Source organism: Pieris brassicae, chromosome 14, assembly GCF_905147105.1.
Source record: "Pieris brassicae chromosome 14, ilPieBrab1.1, whole genome shotgun sequence".
In the NCBI taxonomy this organism is placed as follows: Eukaryota; Metazoa; Arthropoda; class Insecta; order Lepidoptera; family Pieridae; genus Pieris; species Pieris brassicae.
In genome coordinates, this window is record NC_059678.1 from 4,309,994 (window position 1) to 4,333,490 (window position 23,497).

The 23,497-nt window shown below is 35.4% G+C and overlaps 1 protein-coding gene across 1 annotated transcript; it reads right to left on the bottom strand.

Annotated features, from left to right (window-relative positions):
* Positions 1-1,020: 1,020 nt before the first annotated feature.
* Positions 1,021-23,290, bottom strand: LOC123718156 (phenoloxidase-activating factor 2-like). Its single transcript, XM_045674578.1, has 9 exons — positions 23,167-23,290; positions 14,240-14,374; positions 11,870-12,021; positions 9,758-9,914; positions 7,868-7,998; positions 6,090-6,199; positions 4,008-4,169; positions 3,402-3,565; positions 1,021-1,225 (listed from the first exon to the last, which is right to left on the bottom strand). The coding sequence occupies exons 2-9, from the start codon at positions 14,372-14,374 to the stop codon at positions 1,037-1,039; spliced, it is 1,200 nt and encodes a 399-aa protein (XP_045530534.1). The 5' UTR covers positions 23,167-23,290; the 3' UTR covers positions 1,021-1,036.
* Between the last annotated feature and the right edge of the window lie 207 nt (positions 23,291-23,497).

The window sequence follows — 23,497 nt, forward strand, 5'->3', positions numbered from 1 at the left end:
TTAGATATGCACAATGCTCTGTCTTATTCTCGCTTCCTCTCAAATTGACAAAGACTTTCAAGCCTTTAATTATCGTGGGGATGCTTAGTGATACATCTTTTATGAATTTAGGAATATAATTTAGGGACCAACGAACTCAGGCATAAGTCGGACGTCAAAAGAAGGCCAACACTGCTTTATATAATATAATAAATTCTTATTAGAGAATCTTTAAGACGAACAAGAAGTTACCAAGGTACCTCAAAGTATTTAAAACACGACCGTACACTTACCTGAAAGGCCGTCAACGTGTGTGACGTCAACATGAATCCTGTGATCCTTTATTATAAGCGGTATCAAACCTGAGAAAAAAGCGTTGAAAAACCTTCATATAAAAGAATAATTCCATGTTTTTGTTAGAAAATTGAGAGATGTCTTGTAATCTATAAATAATAATACATTTAATACAGCCATGAAAACATTGTCTGCGGCACGTATAGATAATGTCAATGTGTCAATCCTGATGATGGCACAGATAAGATATCACAACAATTAATGACTTATGCAACGACGAAGTTTTTATCAAACTTTTTGTTCTTTTTTTTTAACTATTCATAATATCAAATTAAATTATCAGTTAATTGCATTTATTTTAAATTATTACGTTATAATAATAACCAAGCAAGGTTGGTGGTAGTGGGAGAAGTTGGTCATTGGCTTAATGCTTATGCTTTGCCAAACCCTTTTAAACCATAAACCACTTTGCCATCAGTCTTCACTAAGGAGTATCCATATGTACTCCCCAACATTGTCTCTGTGGCTTTTAAGTAAACCTTGGACGCGATGACCTTCATTTCCAAAAGAGTGCAGTGTTATTCACCCCTCTAGTGAAGCCGCGCTGATTAGTAAAAAGGCTGGGCTGTTTGATGTTATCCTTCGTACGAACGAATGTCAAATGCGCACATAGAAACTCCATTGGTGGACAGCTGGTGTTCCTTCAGGGAGTCTACTAGGCACAATTTTGCATTATTGAAAACAGAATTTTTATAAGAATTTATTATACAGTATATCCAGATACATCGTAACCCCACTTCAACATAGTTTTATCAACCCAGTTCCTGAAGAGTGACACTCGAGCGTATACAGCCGGTATGTTGTTCCCGCATCCGATACCCCACGCAACTAAGCCGGTTAATTTGAACCGGTTTTCTTGGAATGGGCAGACGAGAGGCGCGCCGCCATCACCCTGGAAAAACATAGACAATTATTATTGTTAGTTGTGGGATTGTAAATCTTAATATATTTAAATCTCCTGTCACGATATTTGTCCGCGATGGACTCCTAAACTACTAACCGATTTTAAATTAAATTGGCACACCGTGAGCAGTCTGGTCCAACTTAAGAGATAGGATAGCTTAGATCTTTAATTATAGTCGCAATTTTATTTCAAATTATTTGTCTATAATTAATTGACAGTCACAATTATCTGTTAACTCCAAAAGATTCTACCAGATGTCGATACTTTTCGACTGGATTGAGTAAGTAATCAATAGATGGCACTGCTATGGTAAACCGACACACGTGTCATATAAGCTACAATTCAATATCATGATTACCACGTGTTGGTGTTAGCATAGCCAACCACTTGTTACTTAGACCGAAGTGTAAATCAAATTCAAATTATAGTGACGATAATACAGTGAAATTGTTCTTTCGTGTCACGGTATTAAGGCTAACTAAAACCACATTAAGGAGAAACGAAGTTCGCGAGGGCAGCTAGTTATTTTATAAAATTCATAATTCAAAATACAGATTTATTTGTGTAATTCTTCATTGTATTAAATAACCCAAATCGTTTATTCTCATTGAAAATGGTACATAATAATAATAACAAAAACTGTATTTGTGTGTAGTACACGCACACATTTTTTATTTGTTTTCTCTTCTATAATTGGACATTTGCATGCTAGTTTGATATGGATGTCTAACTCCAGATACAAACTCACAAAATACATAAAAATTGGCTACATATTTTGGCCTTGGAGGTGTCAGAAACTAACACAAACACAGCTCACGCTTAAAAAATCTTTTAGCTACAATCTCAAATACACGCACACACTAATTCACGCATTTATTGTCATAAAAGACTTGTGTTTGATTAGTTGTAACACTAAACCTACTTTTTCTAAAAAACTGTTTTAAACATGTACTGTATTTTGTGAGTTTGTAGCTCTCCAGATACAAACTCACAAAATACATAAAAATTGGCTACATATCTTGGCCTTGGAGATGTCAGAAACTAACACAAACACAGCTCACGCTTAAAAAATCTTTTAGCTACAATCTCAAATACACGCACACACTAATTCACGCATTTAATGTCATAAAAGACTTGTGTTTGATTAGTTGTAACACTAAACCTATTTTTTCTAAAAAACTGTTTTAAACATGTACTGTATTTTGTGAGTTTGTAGCTCTCCAGATACAAACTCACAAAATACATAAAAATTGGCTACATATCTTGGCCTTGGAGGTGTCAGAAACTAACACAAACACAGCTCACGCTTAAAAAATCTTTTAGCTACAATCTCAAATACACGCACACACTAATTCACGCATTTATTGTCATAAAAGACTTGTGTTTGATTAGTTGTAACACTAAACGTACTTTTTCTAAAAAACTGTTTTAAACATGTACTGTATTTTGTGAGTTTGTATCTGACTGTGAAACTTTATGACCTTAATTTTCGAAAAATGATCTACTATATGCAACTTAAGAGTCATTGGTTAAAAAAAGTTAAATTAGATAAAGTTTAACAAAAGGCTTATACCATATATTGCATGAATACAAATAATACAATTATTGTATATTTTTGTTATTAATGGCTTCGAATCGCTTCGAACCACTTCGAATCAACCTTGGTAGGGACAAGAAAAAGATGGCGCCTAACGGAAAAATGTGACGGTAAATTTTTTTCCAACGCCGATAAAGAAGTTTCACGTCAAAAACTTTCTTATACACAATAAAAGGATGATACTAAGAGAGAGAGTGACAAGCTCCCTCAGTATTCCCTGTGTCGTGGGCACAAACTGTAGATACTTGACGCAATAATATCTACATAACCCAAATCAATTCAACTACTGTTACACAAGAAGATTACTTTTTGATAGCATTATTCAGACGTGATCTATAACTTCTGGGCAGGTGATATTATAATAAAGCGTGATGCTACACACCGCTTGGGACCTGTCGTGCTGGATCCTGAACGTCTTTTGACACATAGCACGCAGGGGTCCCAACAAGTAAGAAAAGGTTGTGGTGGGGTAGTGTGGTAACGGGCTGACGAAGATAGGAGGGGATTGGAGGAAGCAACAACACGACCTGTAGTAATGAAGAACGCGACTCAAGATTAGATTCTTACCGTGCAAGTGTCCTTTCCAGGTGAACCACCAGCGCACACAAAGCTCTTGTGCAGCTTGAAGTGCCTGCCGAGCCGGGTCTCTTGCAGCGCAGCCATGCAGGTCGCATGTGGCACCATGTTTATCTCCACCTTCTTTAAGATCACAGCATATCTGCCCGCTTGGCCTGTAAGTGTATTAACAGTGAAATATGTTTACTGTTACAAGACTCGTTTTTCGGTGAGAGCAAGAAAAATACTTTATCTATATGTCGCAGCCAACTAGCATAATTAGCCGTTTAATTAACAGCCAATTACAAACTGCGCCATTCAACTAGATCCACTTTCAAACAATCACTAACAATCTTCAGCATCTTTTAAATGCTACGCTATTCTTGTTCAACAGTATTTACAGGGAAATAGAATTTACTAAGAAACCTACACAGGGATTCCTGTGGGGATTTTTGCATTTTCTCTTTTAACTAAACATCCAGTTTATGCGTAATAGAGTTTACTCTTTCTTTCTTTCAAGAAGAATAAATACTTTTTAATTAACAATTGGCAATAAACACTCCTCTTCTTCAATCGCTTTATAAGGTTTTGCACATAACTAAGTAGAAAAGAACGTACCAAAAACATCCTTTCCCCACCCATTGGCGACGCAGTTTTTAGATGTCTCGAATTCTTCGTCAGTCGACGGCATGCAGATCACGTTGATATGATCAGCCAACACCAGTGGTGATTCCAGGCGGAGTAATGCCAGGTCATTTTGGACGCTTGCTGCCTGGAAGTCTGTTTTAAAAAGAAATAATGTCATCTAAAACGTAACATGTAAAAATCCAAGACTGGCAACGCATTTCTTTACCGTAAAGTTGAGATCAACGTAATACCAAGTTGGACCTTCCGTGTTCTTACGTAACTAACCTAACAACAACTTAACCAAATCAATATAGCGAATCATTTATGTTTTAAATAAATAGGTATGTTGAAAACCGGAACGAAAATGCAAAATATTTTATGATTTATACACCAATTGAAGCCGTCTGCTAGAAGTGCCTTAGAGTTCTTATGATCAGAAAGTCACAAAATTAAGAACTTTGGCTAGGTATAATCTCAAAACTTCTAATTTTATCCTCATCTAAGGATTCTCTTATTTCTCATTATGGGTCGAAAATTGATGGTATAAAAATGATCAGCAATATGTCAAAATATTGTCTTGTTTATTTCGAAACTATATCATAACCAGTATTACAGTAACTGGACAGATAGTGCCTATATACTGAAAATTCCTCGACCAAGAAGAAGCATCTAATCCTTTGCAGGTACGAAAGATCGCGAGCGCCCAACTTCGAGTAATAGCTTCTCCTCTATCTGCATTTATAAAAATAGGAATTCTATTTCCCTTGGTCACCGCATCACGCGTGAACGGCTGGACCGATTTCGCTAATTTTTGTTGTCTTTGTTATTGTCATGAGAAGGTTCTTATGATAGAAAAAAATATGAAAATAGTGAGGAAAATAAGTGTATGTAACTTAAGTAATCATGACTTTTGTTACGATAGCATTTATTTTCAGTACATAGCGCTTTTACAATAGAAACTTTTTTGATGTAACCTTATGGCGTTTGACATAACATTGACAGAATTCGTGCTGCAAATATCGTCAGAGAGGATGTAAGAAAAATGAGTCAAGAGTTATTATATTGATACAATACATATAAAATAATTACAGTCGCTAATTATTTGTGGCATTAATCTTGAAAATTCACGTTTTTCACATGGTCAGTTATATTCGGAATACCAACAAAACTATTTACATACGACAGAAAAACAAACAAAGAATGTTATCATAAAGCATTTTTAGTTAATTATACCAATTCGAAATCAATATTCATAGTTAAGACAGGACAACGTCTGTCAGGTCCACTAGTAACTTGATAAATATAACATAAATACAGCATATACAATTTTCTTACCCTACAAAAGAAAAAGAAAATTGATCCGTGTGGTATAGTACCTTAAAGGCAGCGTTTTCTCGCTGTATTGCGATACTTATTCGTTAAGGAAAACGCCAGCTCTGGGGTCACCAGAACCACCAAGCGCCAACTTTAATCTATAATTAGCTGTGCACTTGAACCCCACTGTACCAAGAGTACTCCAAAGAGAACGAATAGAGTTTAAATCAATTTTCGTGTTTAATAGTTAATTCTTCTTAAAGTTTTTATTTTGCTCTGGGCCTCAGATTTCTGTATGTGTTTCATAATTTGTCAACGTAGAAGGCAAGTACGTCATCAGCCACCTATGCCTGACAGACGCCGTCGACTTAATCGGCAAGGCAAGCCGGTTTCCTCACGATGTTTTACTTCCTACGAGCGGGGGTTCTACTACCTCAGGGATGAGAGTCACACATCGAAGAGTATAAAACGATTCTTACCTTTTTTATGTAATAGGAGGCAAACGGGCAGGATTGGATGGCTCACCTGATGTTAAGTGATACCGCCGCCCATAGACACTCACATTGCCAGAAGGCTCGCAGGTGCGCTGCCGGCCTTTCAAGATTTGGTTCCCCTCTTTTCTTGAAGGACCCTAAGTCGAATTGCCCGGAAATACTTCATTGGGTAGCTGGTTCCACATAGTGGCGGTGCGCGGCAAAAACTGCCTTAGAAAACGCTCGGTTGTGGAATGACGGACGTCGAGTTGATACGGATAATTACCTGGTCTGATGCTAATTTCACTAACAGTCCTCTCTTGAGACTGTAATCTCTCTTTGTTCGTCTGTGTGTCCCATTCTCCTGCCCGGATCAACAACGACTGCGGACCGTATCTATAAGGTTTAAAGACAAATATTTATGTGTGTCAAGTGGACACTGTACAACGCACAAACTCCAGAGACCAAGTCTCTTGTTTCAAACTCTTTTTATTTTTTTGAAGTGAAATTTCTTTATCGGCGTTAGAAAAAAATCTACCGTCACATTTTTCGGTTACGCGTATTAATTATTACAGTTAATGAAATTCTGTAACAATCTTAGTTGTAATAAGGTAAAATGAAATAATTGTATTATTTGTATACATGTCTATGATAATAAAAGCCTTTCGTTAAACTTTATGTAACGAATTTCTGTAAAGTTATATATATATATATATATATATTAGATCATTTTAAGAAAAATAAGGTCATAAAGAAGTTTCACTTCTTACACACGCACACATATTTTTTCCTCACAAATATCACACATGTAAAAGGTATATATGAAACTATATTATAGAAAGGATATATGTGTGAAAATGACATGAGAACTTAAGAAGGTGGCTGATCAGATCCATGCAACTTTTGTTTATGTATCTACACTAATATTATAGTAGAAACTTTTGTGTTTTTGTATGTATGTTTGTAAAGTTTTCACACAAAAAGTACTGGATGGAAATAAAAAAATATTTCACCATTAGACAGCTGCATCTTCACTGACTCATATAGGCTATATAACATTTTCATAAAGAATAGGGATCCCCAACAAAAATTCCATAATATAACCCAAGGTGTGAAGTTTTTGTGAAATCTATTTAAAAAAATGTTTATTATGGAACGCAAGATACAAGTATCACTTATTCCAAATCATTAAATTTGAATAGGTAGAAATCCCTACACATCGGCAAAGAAGACAGAGGATGTAGGCCGAGAGAAAAAGTCTCAATTACTCTTTTAAAATAGCAAATCATCACACAACACTTATTTTAAAAGAAATATAGCAAATTAATTAGAAGTAGCCTGTCCAGCACTATTCCCAGGCCCTTTCATCAACCTGACAATCGTTAACTTTGTAGTAAGCCTTTATACAGCTTTTCTTTACTACATTCTTAAATTTATCAAAAGGCAGAGATAAAAGAGCCTCTGGGATTTTATTAAAGAAGAGTATCCCTTTTCCCAAAAAAGAATTACTAATTTTCGATAGTCTAGTCTTGAAATTGCAGCCTGCGTTTGTTCCGAGTATTAACATTGTGCGTGTGCTCTAGTAAACTAATCGCTATTTTTGTATATATACATAATATTTTCATAAACATATAGCGAGTGAAAGGTAAGTATATTAATTTCCTTGAATTTATCTCTCAGAGATTCCCTACATTTTCAATTATAGATTGCACGAATAGCCCTCTTCTGCAGGATGAAAATAGTTTCGACATCAGCAGCATGACCCCATAATAATGCCATAAGTCATTAAGCTATGAAAGTAACTAAAATAAACAAGTCTTGCTGTATCGACATCAGTGATTGAATGTTTTTAAACGCGTAAGCAGAGCTGCTGCAAAGTCTCTTCTCCAATACGATAATATGAAGGGACCACTGAAGTTTTGAATCCATGGTGATTCCAAGAAATACAGTTGTTTCATCCAGATTCAATTCCTCATCATTTATAATTGGTCTACTATCTATAACCGTAACTGGCCAAGAGACACCAACCATTTCTTCTAGCTGTACAATTACAAATTTACTGACCTGTAAGCGATGTGGGCAGCCGTCATCACAACCTGGGGATGGATCAGCACACCGACTCCCACGTAACTACCATTTAAGGCATCCAGAAGTGCCACAACCCATGGAAACTCTCCAAATTGCGCTTCGTTACCCTGAAATTACACTGAATTACGAAAAATATATAGCAATGGGCTAGTTGCCGACAGCCTTGAGGATGAAATGTTCCTTCAATCTTACCAATTCTTTAAAGGTCGGCAACGCACTCGCGAGCCAGAAGGAATTGAGAAAAAATCTTTGTTTTTTTATATCTGATGTATCTCTCTAGTAAAATCTATAATTGGAAGTGTTATGTTTTTATTTTTTGTAAAATTTATTTACTATTTATTAACACTTCGTTGCATTACAATATAAAATTTCAACATGATTAAATTAAAAGGAGGGTAACTGGCAGCCTTGTCGCTTTCGAGCGATCTCTTCCAGGTGTGAGAAGAGAAAAAGAATGTATTTAATTAGATAAGGTCGGCAAGAAGTGAAAAAACACTAACACATTAAGACAAAACTAAACAGGAACAAACAAACAAACTAAACTGGCGTTGCGTAGAGATATTGGCTCCCTCTGCATCTTCTACCGCTTTTACCATGGGGAGTGTTCAGAAGAGTTGTTCGGTCTAATACCCGCAGCTGAGTTTCATCATCGGACGTCAAGGCAAAATACAAAATACCATCCGTATCACCTCGACGTCCGTTGTTCCACAACTGAGCGTTTTCTAAGGCAGTTTTTGCCGCGCACCACCACTATGTGGAACCAGGTGCCCACTGAAGTATTTCCGAACCAATTCGACTTAGGGTCCTTCAAGAAAAGAGTGTACCAATTCTTGAAAGGCCAGCAACGCACTTGCGAGCCTTCTGGCAATGTGAGTGTCCATGGGCGGCGGTATCGCTTCACATCAGGTGAGCCTCTTGCCCGTTTGCCTGCTATTACATAAAAAAAAACAAACTAAACAGTAAAAAGTGCACACGAATCACGATAACTTAACATAAGTCTCAAGTCAGGAAATAGTAAGTAAGAAAGTTAGAGATACGATGTGGACAGGTAATGTTTGTACAGAAGAAATTTAAAGGAAGATAGAGAAGGAGCTAAGCGAATAGGGACGGGAAGTGAATTCCATAGCCTAACTGCAGAGACCTTAAAGGAATCGCCAAGAAGGGAGGAGTTATGAGATGGGATTTCAAGGGTATAGTTTTCGGAAGAGCGTAAGCTATAGTTATGGGCTCCCAAAAAATTGAAATCATTTTTGAGATAGGAAGGAGTTTGAGGGATGAACAGGATGGAATATAGGAGATGGAGAACATGAGCATCAGGTCTTTGACGAATGGGTTACCGGCCTAGCCGCTTACTATTTATGGCCACAATAATTGTCATCTATTTTAGAAATGTGTGATTGTACTAGTGTACACACAGAAGAAGTGAAACTTCGTTATGACCTTTTTCGAAAAATGATCTACTATATGCAACTTTACAGGAATTGGTTAAATAAAGTAAAATAAGATAAAGTTTAACAAAAGGATTTTATTATCAGACATATTAATATTAATAATACAATTATTTCATTTTACCTTATTACTACTAAGATTTTTAGAGAATTTCATTAATTGTAATAGATTTATTACTATCATTGTTATCGTTATTATATATTGTTGTTGTTAATGGCTTCGAATCAACCGTGGTAGGGATAAGAAAAAGATGGCGTGTAACCGAAAAATGTGACGCGTTACCGAAAAATGTGACGGTAATTTTTATTCCTACGACGAAAAAGAAGTTTCACTTCAATATATCTTATAACATATACTGTAGATGTATATATTTCAGGTTGTAGTTCTTTGTATTATTTGTGCTCGTTGGTTACTTACATTCCCTCCAGTGACCTGGAAGTCCAGTCCCTTCGGGTTGCTGTACCCACAACCGCTGGGTTTGTTAGGATCAGGTTTCGGTACCGGCACCTGGTCAGGCTCTCTTGGTGTTGTACAACAACGTTCAACACTCTCTTGGCAGTCTTCTTCACCAAATCTGGAATAATTTAATTTGAATCATGACTTTTCTTTAGACACACTTAAACGCGTTCAGCTTTGAGATTCTATGTACACAAAAGGCAGCACCTGTCAGGCACAGACCGATCACCTAATAATAATAGTTAATTGGCAATATCAGGAATGCTTCCATACCATTTATGAGTCTGCTCGAGAGGCTTAAGAGTTTGTTAAATAAATTAATTAAATTTTTTTTTTAAACTTGGCTGGTCGCAGAGCAGTCGGAAGATAATAAAGGGTTCAAATATAGTCTTTCCTTCATCTTCGATTTAGTTCCCTTTGGAGTAGAGGCTTATGGCCCGAGGGGTTCGAGTGCCAGCTATTTAAAGATGTAAGTTGGCTCCTGGTAGATAGCGGTTACACTAGAGCTGATGCTTTCCTGGCACAATGAATATGTATCGAAATACAGCAAGGAATTGCTGCCAGTGTTAAGGTACACTGCCACAGGGGCCAATAATTAATGTTTAAATAATTACAAAATTATATTTTATTTACATGAGAAACATTATGTATATACGAGGAGATCACACGTCCAAATTTCAGTCTAGTAGATTCACTGTTACATGTATTTTGAATGTCCTTTTGAATTTGTAATTATTGTGTAGGTTAAGAAAATTGTAAATACTGTATATTTGATTGTTATGATTACTGATTAACATTTTATTTTCAGAGTAAAATATATTTTAAGAAAACACTTTTTAAACGGATTGACGCTATGTATTATTATTATAAACTTATAATTACATTTGTTGTGATAATTTTGACATTCAACACCTTTTGTCTTCAGTCACCGTGAGCACGCACGCTGTAAAGCACGCGAAACGTCGGAAAATTTGAAATTATGTAAATAATTATAAGTTTTTAATAATAATACATAGCTTCAATCCGTTTTGAAAAGTGTTTTCTTAATGTGTAAAAGCCATATTAACAAAAGACAATAAAAATATTTTATTAATTAAAAATACCATTACAATTACTATGTGCCAAGGCTGTACATTAACACAGGCTTTCTTAGCGTGGCGATTACATAAATCAAAGTATAATTTGAGAGTATATCCCGAAACACGCCCTGTTTTAATGTTTAAAGACATTTTGAAGTCTATTCTGTCCAATAGTATTATTATTATGGTATATCCCATTTATGAGCGCAATAAACGCTCATTGAAGAAGACTTGGTAAGAATTCTTGAAGGAAGTTGAATTGGTTCGGAAATACTTCAATAACAATACAACGGTTGTCGGCAAAACTGCCTTAAGACGCAAACAACAACGGATATACGAATCTTTACGTCCGATGAAACTCTTCTGGACACGCTCCATAGGAAATGCAGTAGAAGATGCACAGAGATAACTACGCAACGCCAAATGTCGTTTGTCAGGCACAGAAATCTCATCACCTACTTGTCTATAAACATCCAAAACGTGTAGGGGTTGAAGGCTCATTAACGCTGTTTAAAAAGTTAATACATCTATTTGATTTTGACTATAATTTACACTCAACTTCAAATTATATTTAAAAGATAATATGATAAACAATGTATGGTACCAGCCAGCCATTCCTTTAAGGTCTAATAAAGGAATGGGACTCTTTTGAGTGTGATTAAAAGCAGCATCAATGGACAGGGCTTAACTCTAAGTGAATCCATAATAAATGACTTTTCATCATTCGCAAACGGACAGCCTCACTGATGCGTGAGTTTCGTGCGAGTACCAACAAGATCCTGATGGTTATAGCTAATAAACCCGAATGTGCTGTTTTGAGACACAGGGTTCATATACATGCCTATGTACCTGGTGCCTCGAATCAACGGAGATTTTTGAATTAAATGTTTTAATAATTTCGCTAACATAGTGTCTCTACTAACAATATATGGACTTATAATGGTCTGAAATAAATGATTTTTATTTATAAAACAAAAGAATCTCGCTCGTATACCTAATATCCAACATCCCCCAGCCGGTAATACTGGAGTCGTTTATCTGCACACCGTTGAGGTCCTTATCGCACAGGTAATAAGGTACACATTGGCATTGTACACCCTCTTTGTCCTGTAAATACACGGGCCCCTGTGTGGGCTTCACTGTTATCTGTAATTTTAGAAAATTTACCTTTAAATCTTAATATATATAAATCTCCTGTCACGATGTTTGTCCGCGATGGACTCCTAAACTACTTAACCGATTTTAAATTAAATTGGCACACACGTGAGCAGTCTGGTAGAGATGGGATAGCTTAGATCTTTAATTATAGTCGCAATTTTATTTTATTGCAAATTATTTATCTATAATTAATTAGACAGTCACAATTATCTGTTAACTCCAAAAGAATGGAACTCTAACAGATGTCGATACTTTTCGACTGCATTGAGTAAGTAATCAATAGATGGCACTGCTATGGTAAACCGACAAACGTGTCGTATAAGCTACAATTCAATATCATGATTACCACGTGTTATTGAGGCTACTTTTTTAATTTTTGGTGTTAGCATAGTCAACCACGTGTTACTTAGACCGAAGTGTAAATCAAATTCAAAATATAGTAACGATAATACAGTGAAATTATTCTTTCGTGTCACGGTGTTAAGGCTAACTAAAACCACATTAAGGAGAAACGAAGTTCGCGGGGGCAGCTAGTATCTAATAAGTACTAATGTTTGAGTTGCCAAAGCGTGGTTATTACAAAAACTAGAGAACTGAATTGAATGATTTTGGACAGTTCCCTAAATTGGAAAGTTGGGAATAAGTTAGACAACCTTTTCGGCCTCCGATCTATGTATCTCTTTCTTTAGTCTATCTAATTGGCAAGCAGATGATCAGCATCCTGTGGCATATGCCGTCGACTTTTTGGGTCTAAAGCAAGCTGGTTTCCGCACGATTTTTTCCTGCACCGTTTGAGTGGCTTAAATTTGCACATAGAAAGTCCATTGGTGCACAGCTGGGGTTCTACCACCCTGGATAAGAGTCCCCCGCCGAAGCAAATAGGCTAACAATGCTCGAATATATGTATACATATTTGAAAATCATATTTAAAGTACGAAACGAATCTACCAATTGGATAATTCTTTTTATTAACAAATTTGTTTAATAGACTAAATTTTATTTTAATATAAAATTGAATGAGACAGAAGACTGTAAAGCCCGATCGGGTTTCTTGGCTTCAACATCATGCCAAAAAATGAATCTTTTCCCGTTCCTAGTATGGATCTAACACGGCCCTAGTACGATCATGGTAAACACATGATAAAAAGGATGTTTAGTTAAAAGAAAAGTGCAATATCCACAGAGATTCCTGTATAATTATATACAGGGATCCCTATATAGTATATTAAATATTTTAGATTTCTTAATAATTTCTTCATAACACTTACAATTAAACTACTGTTGAAGAAAAACGTTAGTAACTGAAAATTGTTAGTAAATGTATAAAGTTATTGAGCAGTGTTGGCCTAGTGGCTTCAGCATACGACTCTCAGCCCTCAGGTCGTAGGTTCGATCCCCGGCTGTGTACCAATGGATTTTATTTCTATGTGCGCATAGCATTAGCTCGAACGGTGAAGGAAAACATCGGGAGGAAACCGGCTTGTCTTAGACCCAAAAAGTCGACGGCGTGCGCCACAAAAGGCTGATCCTATGCCTATTAGATTAACAAATGATCATGAAACAGATACAGAATCTGAGGCCCAGACCTAAAATGGTTGTAGCGCCATTGATTTATTTTTTTATAAAACTATTGAAGATGAAAGGCCAAAAGAAGAAGAAAGAGAAACTTCTGTTTGGGTTGAGTATGATGGGTTATGGTCGGTGTTTGTTTCCAAAGTTGTCTAACCGTTACAAGTTTTGTCTCTTTGTACAATTGATGTACTATCGAAAAGAGAAGAGAAAAAAGACTTTATTACATATAAAGAAAGGGATGTTAAGTTGAAACAGAAAGTGGATCATCACAGGGGTTCATGTGCAGCATTTCTATTTGATTTTAGATTTCATAATAATTTCTACATAACACTTACATCTACTGTTGTAGAAGAATACTTTTTCAGCATAGCATTAAGAAGATGCTGAGAATTGTTAGTCAATGTATGAAGTTTTTAAAGAAGTTAAAGGAGAAAAGCGTTGGGCGAAGTGTGTGAAGTGGGTGGCTTATATATTTGCGTTGTGAACGATGTTTGGTTGTTGTTCGTTTCCAAAACAACTATACATTCTAGTCTAACCGTCAGAAGTTTTTTTTTATTCAGTCCGTTTAAGCTAAGGGCGAAATTAGCGTTTTGCTATATTATACAAAATAATATTCTAAGATAATTTCACTTACATCTTCCAACCTGTCTTTTCCGTCGGGTACCTTCGTTGGAGGGGTCCCGAAGATATCTGCAATGAGGCCTGGGTCTACTGTGACTTGAGGATGAGCAGCTGCGCACGCCAGGATTGTGCCGATGATTAACAGCATCTGGAACGTTAAAGTTTTTGATAGAACTACAAATGAATGCGCCATATCAAATCGCATTGCACAGCCCTGATTTAATCTTAATTAAATTTGTCAGTATTTGTTTGCGAAGTTGTCTAACCGTTAGAGGTTTTGTTTCATTATTCAATTGATATGACTCAAGTATGTCAAAAACTGTTTTTGACTCATATATATGTAGATAATAATATATAATATCGCTGTTCAAAGTTAGATAGAGGTGATTTGAAATTAATATAATCCTAAAATAGAATAGTAACGGAAAATATCTTGCCAATTTTCGTCCAGCTCTGGCAGGTAATTTTATTTATTGTTATTGACGTTCATAAGTGTATTTCAAACACACAAATATACCGTATTTACGATATTATTTAAATACATAGTAATAATATTAAAAACAATTATAATTAGAAAATTAGAGCAACGTTCAAAAGATTGGTCCCTAATGAATGTTTCTTTGCTGTTCGTATTCGTTAAAGAAAGCACCAACCTCTGAGGTCACCGGTCACTTATCTATAATCAGCTGTGCACTTGACTCTTGGTACGCGGCCCAAGAGTCTCCAAAGGGAACAAAATCAAAGTTGGAGGACGACTCTTATATTTGAGCCGTTCATTCCGCATGCTTTGCGGCCGCTCCAGTTTTTTTTCTACGTAAAAATATTTCATATACGTCAAACCTGGATAAGGGAGAGCTAAGTGTAACCTAAGTGTCTAAGTAAAACCCTTGTTTCTACTTAACAGAGTTACAGAACTTATTGAAAGAGTAGATAAACTTGAATGTTTAATCTAATTTACCAATAATAAGAATTTACCAATTTTAATATGACTAATAATGTAAAATGTAAAACTCCTTCAAAGACAAATTTGCGAGCCATTTTATGGCAGAATATGCGAAATTACTATTGTACCACCCATTTGTACCATATTCTTGCAATACGTTATTATTATAACAACATTTACTTGAGAAAATATGTTAATTTATTTTGCGGTTCTGTTTAAAAATTTGTGTATGTTTTTCAAGTTCATAAATTATGTCAAATATGGTTTGATCAACCGCCGCACATCATCGTTATAAGCGTCTCCAATGCCTATAAAGCTTGTTGAACAAGTCGGTAGTACACTTTTGGATTCTGGAAAAGAATGAATTCCTCGAACTATAGGTAATAGGTAATATAATAAAACAATAACAGTGCATTTGGTTTGAATTAAATAAAATCCCTCAAAATTTATGAACACGTCAAAAGTTAAACGTGTTCAACTGTCGGTCATCAAGACCTCTTATCATCGTTTCTCTTATCGTCATTTGTCACGACAAATGACTGTCACTCATACACGTTTTATATTTCTCACTTAGAGAGGTTTTTGAAGGGCAAATGGTATCTGGTAAATACCCTCATTAATAAAGTCTCGCTTATCCAGTTCTCCAGTTAACCAGACATATTCATGTATGAGGCAAAAGTGCCATGAAACGTCAGGTATTTGAATTGTATCAATTCTATGAATTGAACTATTTCAAGGGTCTTTCTGTGTGTGCATTTAACATTCGCTCGTACGAAGGAAAACATCGTGAGGAAACCGGCTTGCCTTAGACCTCACACGACGGCGTATGTCACAGGAGTCTGATCAGCTACTTGCCTATTAGATTGACTAAAAAGGTTGAAGCGCCACTAATTTCTGGTGTTCTGTGTGACTTCTGTGCCTGACCTCTAGTGGCTTCAGCGTGCGACTTTCATCCCTGAGGTTGAGGTTCGATCCTCGACCTCAAATCTCGATCCCAGAACAAAAAAATCTACGGCGTGTTACATGGAGGCTGATCACCAACTTGCATTCACATATCATGAAACAGGTACAGAAATCTGAGGCAGAAATTTTAGATTTTAGGCGCGACTTTGTGCCTGACCTGACGTCGTTTAGTTCGAAGACATCAACATTTTTTAAAGTCAATTGCAGCCAGTCGATTCAGGGTTGAGTCGCACGCGCAAGCCCAAAACTAATATGCAATCTCAATACAATTTTAGGATCTAATAGAATCTTAGAAATTCAATGCATTTATAAAGAAAAGCATGCCTATATTGTATCGATGGAATGAGTTACCAATCTATTCAACCAATCGTTCAGAGGACGAATCAGAGATTGAAGATTGTCCTCCGTATAAAAATTAATGTTTACACTAGTAACAATTATCATTATTTAGTAGGTACTTTGCTACAACCGGATACTAATTTACTAACACTGGAAAACCCAGACACAGACAAATAAAGAAACACAGCGTGATTTATACGAAATCAGACTGGGAAATTACCATGTCAATAAAAATCGCGAGGACAATCATGACGCTTCAACTCATACCAGAGAATTGAAAAAACTTTTTTTCGTAATATTATAATTTACAATCATACTTGTGAACGGGTGCTACTTATGGTGACTGGTCTGGACTGGACTTGAATTCGTGTATGCGGTGATGTTAGTTAGTTCGACTATTTGCGTGTTGTTCCCACGAGAAAGTGTGTGTTCCTATTTCACCATGCCTACTGCTGATAGACGACAAATCTTTGTTTTTTTTATTGTTAGTACCCATTAACTATTAATTACTTAAGTTAAACACTTTTTGAACGGATTAAAGCTATGTATTATTATTAAAACTTATAGTTCATACGTATAGTCACCGTGACCACGCACGCTGAAAAGTACGCGAAACGTCGGAAAAAAATTTAAATTATGTAAATAACTATAAGTTTTAATAATAATACAAAGCTTTAATCCGTTTAAAAAGTGTTTTTCTTAATGTGTAAAAGCTATTTTAACAAAAGACAAATTACTTAGGTTGTCATGTGGAACATGGTGTGATGGTGTAATAGAAAAAAAAATTGGCGATTAAAAAGATTGGCGGAGAGTTTATTGCCAGTTCTTCTCTTCCGTTCTACGCCCTTGATTTGAGAACTGGCAGTAAATGTAAAATTAGAAGGGTTTAATGTATTTTTTTTTACATTCATTAGTGTACATTGTACTTATATTCATTTCGATACACTGCATGATAACTTAATAGCTTGAGTGCCTTCAATAAGCAGAAATATCTCTCCAAGGAACGTCTCTTAATAAATTTGTACATATTCATTTTGCAATATGTGTATTATATTACATTATCCCTGAGTACATAACTATTATAAAAATATTCAGCCATTTGAACCTCCCGCTGAGTAGTTAATGATAAATTCCAGTGCGTCATCGCTGGTCTCGACCTCTGAGTTCTGTATCTATTTCGTAACATGCGCTTTCTTTGCTTGACATGCCCACTTCTTTTGTCTATAGACGGTATCACGAGGTGTTCCTTGACCGTACGAGAAATTCTTCAATTTGAAAGAAGTATATTGGTGAAACCTTCTAGGTCTGGGCATCAGGTTTCTATATATGTTTGATCCTTTCAATAGACAAGTAGGTGATCACTAACCAGCCTGGTTAGTAAAGACTTTTAGGGTCTAAAGACGCTTTCCCGATGTTTTTTCTTCAGCGCATGAGTGAGTGTTTAATATCAAATTTATTGCTTCCCAATCTACAACCAAAGATGAGATTTACAAGCAAAGACCAGGCCAATCCTTCTTCACGAGCTAATATTGTGATATAAAATAAAAACATATTACCTACTGTGCACATCAGTCCAAAAGGTTATCGCCACAGATAATACAAGTCAACTTTATCGCAATAGTAATGCATTTAGATTTTTTCTTGTTTATTTGTCATTTGTTTTAATAAATATGTTTTATGTATGCAAACGGGAAGGAGGATCACCTGATGTTAAGTGGACCTATGGACATCCACACTACAGAAGGTCTTTACGAGACTTGGGACACTCTTTGAAGGTGGAATTGGTTCGGAAATCAATGGACTATGTTTCCACATAGTCGTGATGCGCTGCAAAAACTGCATTACGAGCTCAATTGTGGGAGGGCGGATATTTAGATGATACGGATAGTATTTTGTATTCTGCCTAGACCGAAGAAATTCAGCTGCAGAAAATAATTATGCTAGATTCCATGCTGATAAGCCATGAACTGTTAAGGAGGTGATGGCTTGACTAGGACACTGTCGTCCTGGTACTTAAGTACAGAGAATTGGAAAAGTTAATAAACTGTAATTTCAAATTCAAAATCATTTAAGTAACACAATGTACACTTAACATCAATTAAGAAATTTATTACCATAGTGATCACCTACTTGTCTAATGAAAGGATCAAACAGACATAGAAACCTGATGCCCAGACCTAGAAGGTTTCACCAATATACTTCTTTAAAATTGAAGAATTTCTCGTACGGTCAAGGAAGATATCGTGAAACCGCTTAAAGACAACAGAACTTGACATGTCATGCAAAGGCGCCTGTTACGAAATAGATATAAAACTCAGAGGTCGAGACCAGCGGTGATGCACTGGAATTTATCATTAATTACTCAGCGGGAGGCTTCAAATGGCTGAATATTTTTATAATAGTTATGTACTCAGGGATAATGTAACATAATGCTGAAATTCATGTGTGTGTAGTTTATTGTTTAAATACAAATCTTTCCTATTAATATTAAATACAATTTACGTTAAGATAAACATGGAATTGTTTTCCTGATTTAACATTAAGGAAGACCACAAAGCTTGTTTTAATTAGTTTAGGAAAAACACCCTTTCCCTTCTTAATTAGCACCAATTTTCATTTGTATCTTCTGTAAGTCTAGCAAAAGATTTTTGAAGTGAAACTTCTTTATCGGTGTTGGTAAAAAAATTACAGTCACATTTTTCCGTTAAGCGCCATCTTTTTCTTGTCCCTACCACGGTTGATTCGAAGAGATTCGAAGATATTAATAACAAAATATATAACGATAACAATGATAGTAATAATTCTATTACAATTCATGAAATTCTGTAACAATCATAGTAGTAATAAGGTAAAATGAAATAATTGTATTATTGTCTATGATAGTAAAAGTCTTTTGTTAATCTTTATCTAATTTAACGTTATGTAACCAAAATATGTAAAGTTGCATATAGTAGATCATTTATAGAAAAATAAAGTCATAAACAAGTTTCACTTCTTACGTGTACGCATACATTTTTTATAATGTTATCTAAACGAAAATATATAGAAGTTCTGTTCCTTCTTAAGGGACTAACCACTGATTGTCCTGAAGGCCCCAGTGTTTAAGGATTTTTCTTCGTAATGTAATCTCACTGTTGGTCATAACGGCTTTAACAGTTCAGCTCGTTGGTTGGCTGTTTTGGCGAGCGAAGCGAGCCCGGAATGGCCTTTTCCGGATTGGCGCAAGGGCGTCTCCATCATCGAGACGTGTACCTCGGCTTGAACCGTCACGGAACGGTCAGTATTATTTCTTAATTTGTTATTATTATTATATACTGTGATACTGTATAATGTTTGAATGAATATTTAAGATATTTCTATGCTATTGTATTGGTGTGCAGTGTTGTGTATCTGACACACATGGCTGATTTTTACACACATTGTAATAAAATCCCTGTGTTCATCTCGAGGTGAATAATATATGTGTATTCATAATAGCCAGGAAGGTTTATAATAAATTAAAACAGAATGATCTTACATAAAGTATCTTCGATATTGACTTTGATATCCTAACGCGTTTTAAATTTGATTGCATATAAATCGTAACTATAGCAACGATCATGCAAACCATGGTATCACTGTCAAAATTGAAGACAAGCCTTGCGACTGTGATGAAGGAACCGACCAAACTGTGGTGCATTTACTTGTTGACTGTAAAACTTTCGAAAGAGTCAGGTTTGGAAACTCGAAACTGGCATTCCGGGATGGGTTTTCCAACATGTCGATTGAGCATAGATCGCAGTAAAAATCTCCTATAAAATCGTCAAATATCTTAAACGAATAAGGGAGCGGTCAAGTATTACGTCACGTAATTTTTGGAGATTCTTGACCCCCCCCCCATGAAACGTGTCTCCAGTGACTCTTTAAACCTAAAACTTACCATTATGTGGTGTAAAGTACTGGAAAGTGGAAAATAATATTAACAATAACGCGTAATTTAATCCCCGCCCAGCATCGTAACGATTTACAAAAGAACCCTCCCTCCCAAAATGTGTTACGTAATACTTGACCGCACCCCAAAACGGGTAATGTGCGTCACGCCGGTCAGCGTGCTCCGACTCACCCATAAATATCACGAGGATATAATAATATCCCGTAGGAATTATATTTGACAATCCCCTGCCTGACTGCTCAGTCACAGACCTGCCAGATCGAGGTGACAAGCTATGTAGTTGTCCTATAAGAAGCCAGAAGAAGAAGCGTCTTCATGACATTTATTATTATTATGATTATTTATATTTTTATTTCATTTTTGATTGACACAATTTTTTTAAACGCGATGAGAAATATTTTGGTATATGGACATCTGCTAATAACGTGACAAGTGCTAATGGGAATGATAATAATTTATTTGCAAGAATGTGGTTCGCAAATGTTATGGTGATACAATCTGACGTTCGTACATTCCAAATTTGTCTTAAAAGGAATCTTATATAGAAGTTACATACATAATGAGTGTCAATGCCTATATTATTGTATCACTACGTCATCATATTATTAAAATATTACGTTATCACGTTGATGTGTCACAAATAGTTATTAATACTAACCTTTTTATTTAGTGACCTCGATTTTTTACAGTGAATCTCTGATTAATTATTACAAATTGGATTGCCATACAAAAAGTGTTTCTCCTGTACAATTCCAGACGAATTTTAAGGGATTTTTCACTGTACGTATATTTTACACTACAAAAAAGAAAGCCTTTATAAAGGAGCGTTTTCAAAATACGGAACGATATACATTTACATGAGGTTTGTTTGGAGTGTATCCATTTTACACAGTTATTTTAGACATATTATGTTAGACTTTGTCTTGGTTATGAAATTAAAATAAAATACGTATATTATGGAATATAAGATACCTACCCTACTCATCGGCAAAGATGACAGAGGGTGTAAGCCGAGAGAAGAAGCCTCAAGTAGTCTTTTAAAATAGCAAATCATCAAACAACACTTATTTTAAAACAAATATAGCAAATTAATTAGAAGTAGCCTGTCCAGCGCTAGTCCCAGGCCCTTTCATCAACCTGACAATCGTTAACTTTATAGTAAGCCTTTTACAAAGCTTTTCTTTAATACATTTCTTAAATTATATTATGAAAAGGCAGAGATAAAAGACCCTCTGGGATTTTATTAAAGAAGAGTATCCCAAAAAAGAATTACTAACTTTCGATAGTCTAGTACGGGAAAATTGCAGCCTGCGTTTGTTCCGAGTATAAACATTGTGTGTGTTCTATTCTATTTTTTGTATATATACATAATCTTTTCATAAATATATTGGGAGGAAAAGGTAAGTATTAATTTCCTTAAATTTATCTCTCAGAGATTTCCTAGATTAAACAAGGATACAACAACTTAGACGTTAGGAGGAACCATCACAATATATTTAAGGTCTTTACAGGTAGTATATATGTCGCAGTAAAGTAGTTAGAGAGTTAATTGAATCTTTAGACAGTTGATGAAAATCGATATTCAATCAAGTCGCTAAAGTTCCGTCAGACAAGTGATTGAACGAAACGTTTAACGAGTTTCCCAAACGTTCCTAGGCAACAACACTAACCTAACCTAACCATTTATAATAAAGCAAAACACGGAATTTCCAAGCTCTCAGTTCTTCATCATCACACCGAAATAACAATAACAAATGAAATAATCATGGCGGAGTCTTGTTTAACATTGTTAATCAACTCGCTGGCTTTCGGTCAGACAGATAGTTAGCGCGACGCTGCTTTATTTAAATCAAAATGCCAGTGGCTTGTTTGAATATCAACATTCAATTAACTGTCTAGAGATTCAATTAACTCTCTGATTTAACTAGTTTACTGAGACACTAGGTGTGGTAAGCGGTCGCGATTGCTTGCAGTCCTTTCGGTGCGAACAGAGAAACGCCATTTACGCGTGTTGGACACTTTTTGTATACACAAAAACTGCCTTATAATTAGTTATAAATATGTTGGGTTTTTGTTTTCAAATTTTATAGTAATATTTTTTCTACAATAACAATTTCTCCAGAGTTTAAGATGACTGGGCTGATCGCTTTTAAAAAAGAATTAGTGCCAATGTCATTCGAATTTCGCAGTTTTTCTAGTAATATTATTGTTTTTAAATTGTTTTGTAAGATTAATGATTGCGATAATTATAATATGTTTAAGATAAGCTTGTGTATTAGATATAGCATGTTCGATGGGGTTAACTTTAATAAAACTTTAACAAAAATAGACAACGGAAGCCAATACGTTTTTGACATTCAAAGAATATAAAGCCTTTTCAATATTAAACTGGTTTATCTTAATATCAAGTACAGTTGACACTCAATAATATGAAATTCCTGACTCATAAATTTTAAATTATTAAGAGTTAAAAATAACAATAAAACAACCACGAGGGACGGGGCTTGAACAAATCATTCATTATTTATGTATTAACAAATTTTTATTTCGAAAAAGTAATCTTTGAAGCGACTTCAGTCTATAATTGTCCAAAGAATTCTCAAAAACTGCACATGTACCTAAATAAACGTTAGGTCTTCACAAATTATCGAGAGAAGGAAGCCCGGACTTCAACGACACCGAGAAATTAACAATGATTATACAATTTATCAAGTAATTTGTGGAAAAAAATTTATCGAAATATTCAACTTAAGTGTTTACTGACCTTTGACTTGGTTCCTTGCACAGCACAAGTTATAACATGCGTTCGGCTTGAACGCTAATTGGCTACTATCTGGTGTCGTAGTTCGAAGAATGATCAAGGAAACTCAAGGAAAACGAGTTTAGATGATTGCCGCATGGATTGCAAATTAAAGTTTTGACCGTGAGTTGTATAATGTTTAACCCCAACTGTAACTTCGGTTGTGGTGAAGCGGTGTTTTCCTGGTTTAATTTTTTTATTTATATAATTAATTTAAAACCTAAATTAATAAGGGAGCGTTCAAATATTACGTCACGCAATTTTTACGGAGATTCTTGATAGTACTGAAAAGTCG

Bases quoted from the DNA above. Each gene is read 5' to 3' on its own strand.
- LOC123718156 (XM_045674578.1), bottom strand. From the start codon at position 14,374: ATGCTGTTAATCATCGGCACAATCCTGGCGTGCGCAGCTGCTCATCCT. The intron at 12,022-14,239 runs GTAAGTGAAATT...CTAAAATTACAG, and splicing joins GAAAAGACAGGTTGGAAGAT to ATAACAGTGAAGCCCACACA. The intron at 6,200-7,867 runs GTCAGTAAATTT...TAAACCTTATAG, and splicing joins GCTGCCCACATCGCTTACAG to ATACGGTCCGCAGTCGTTGT.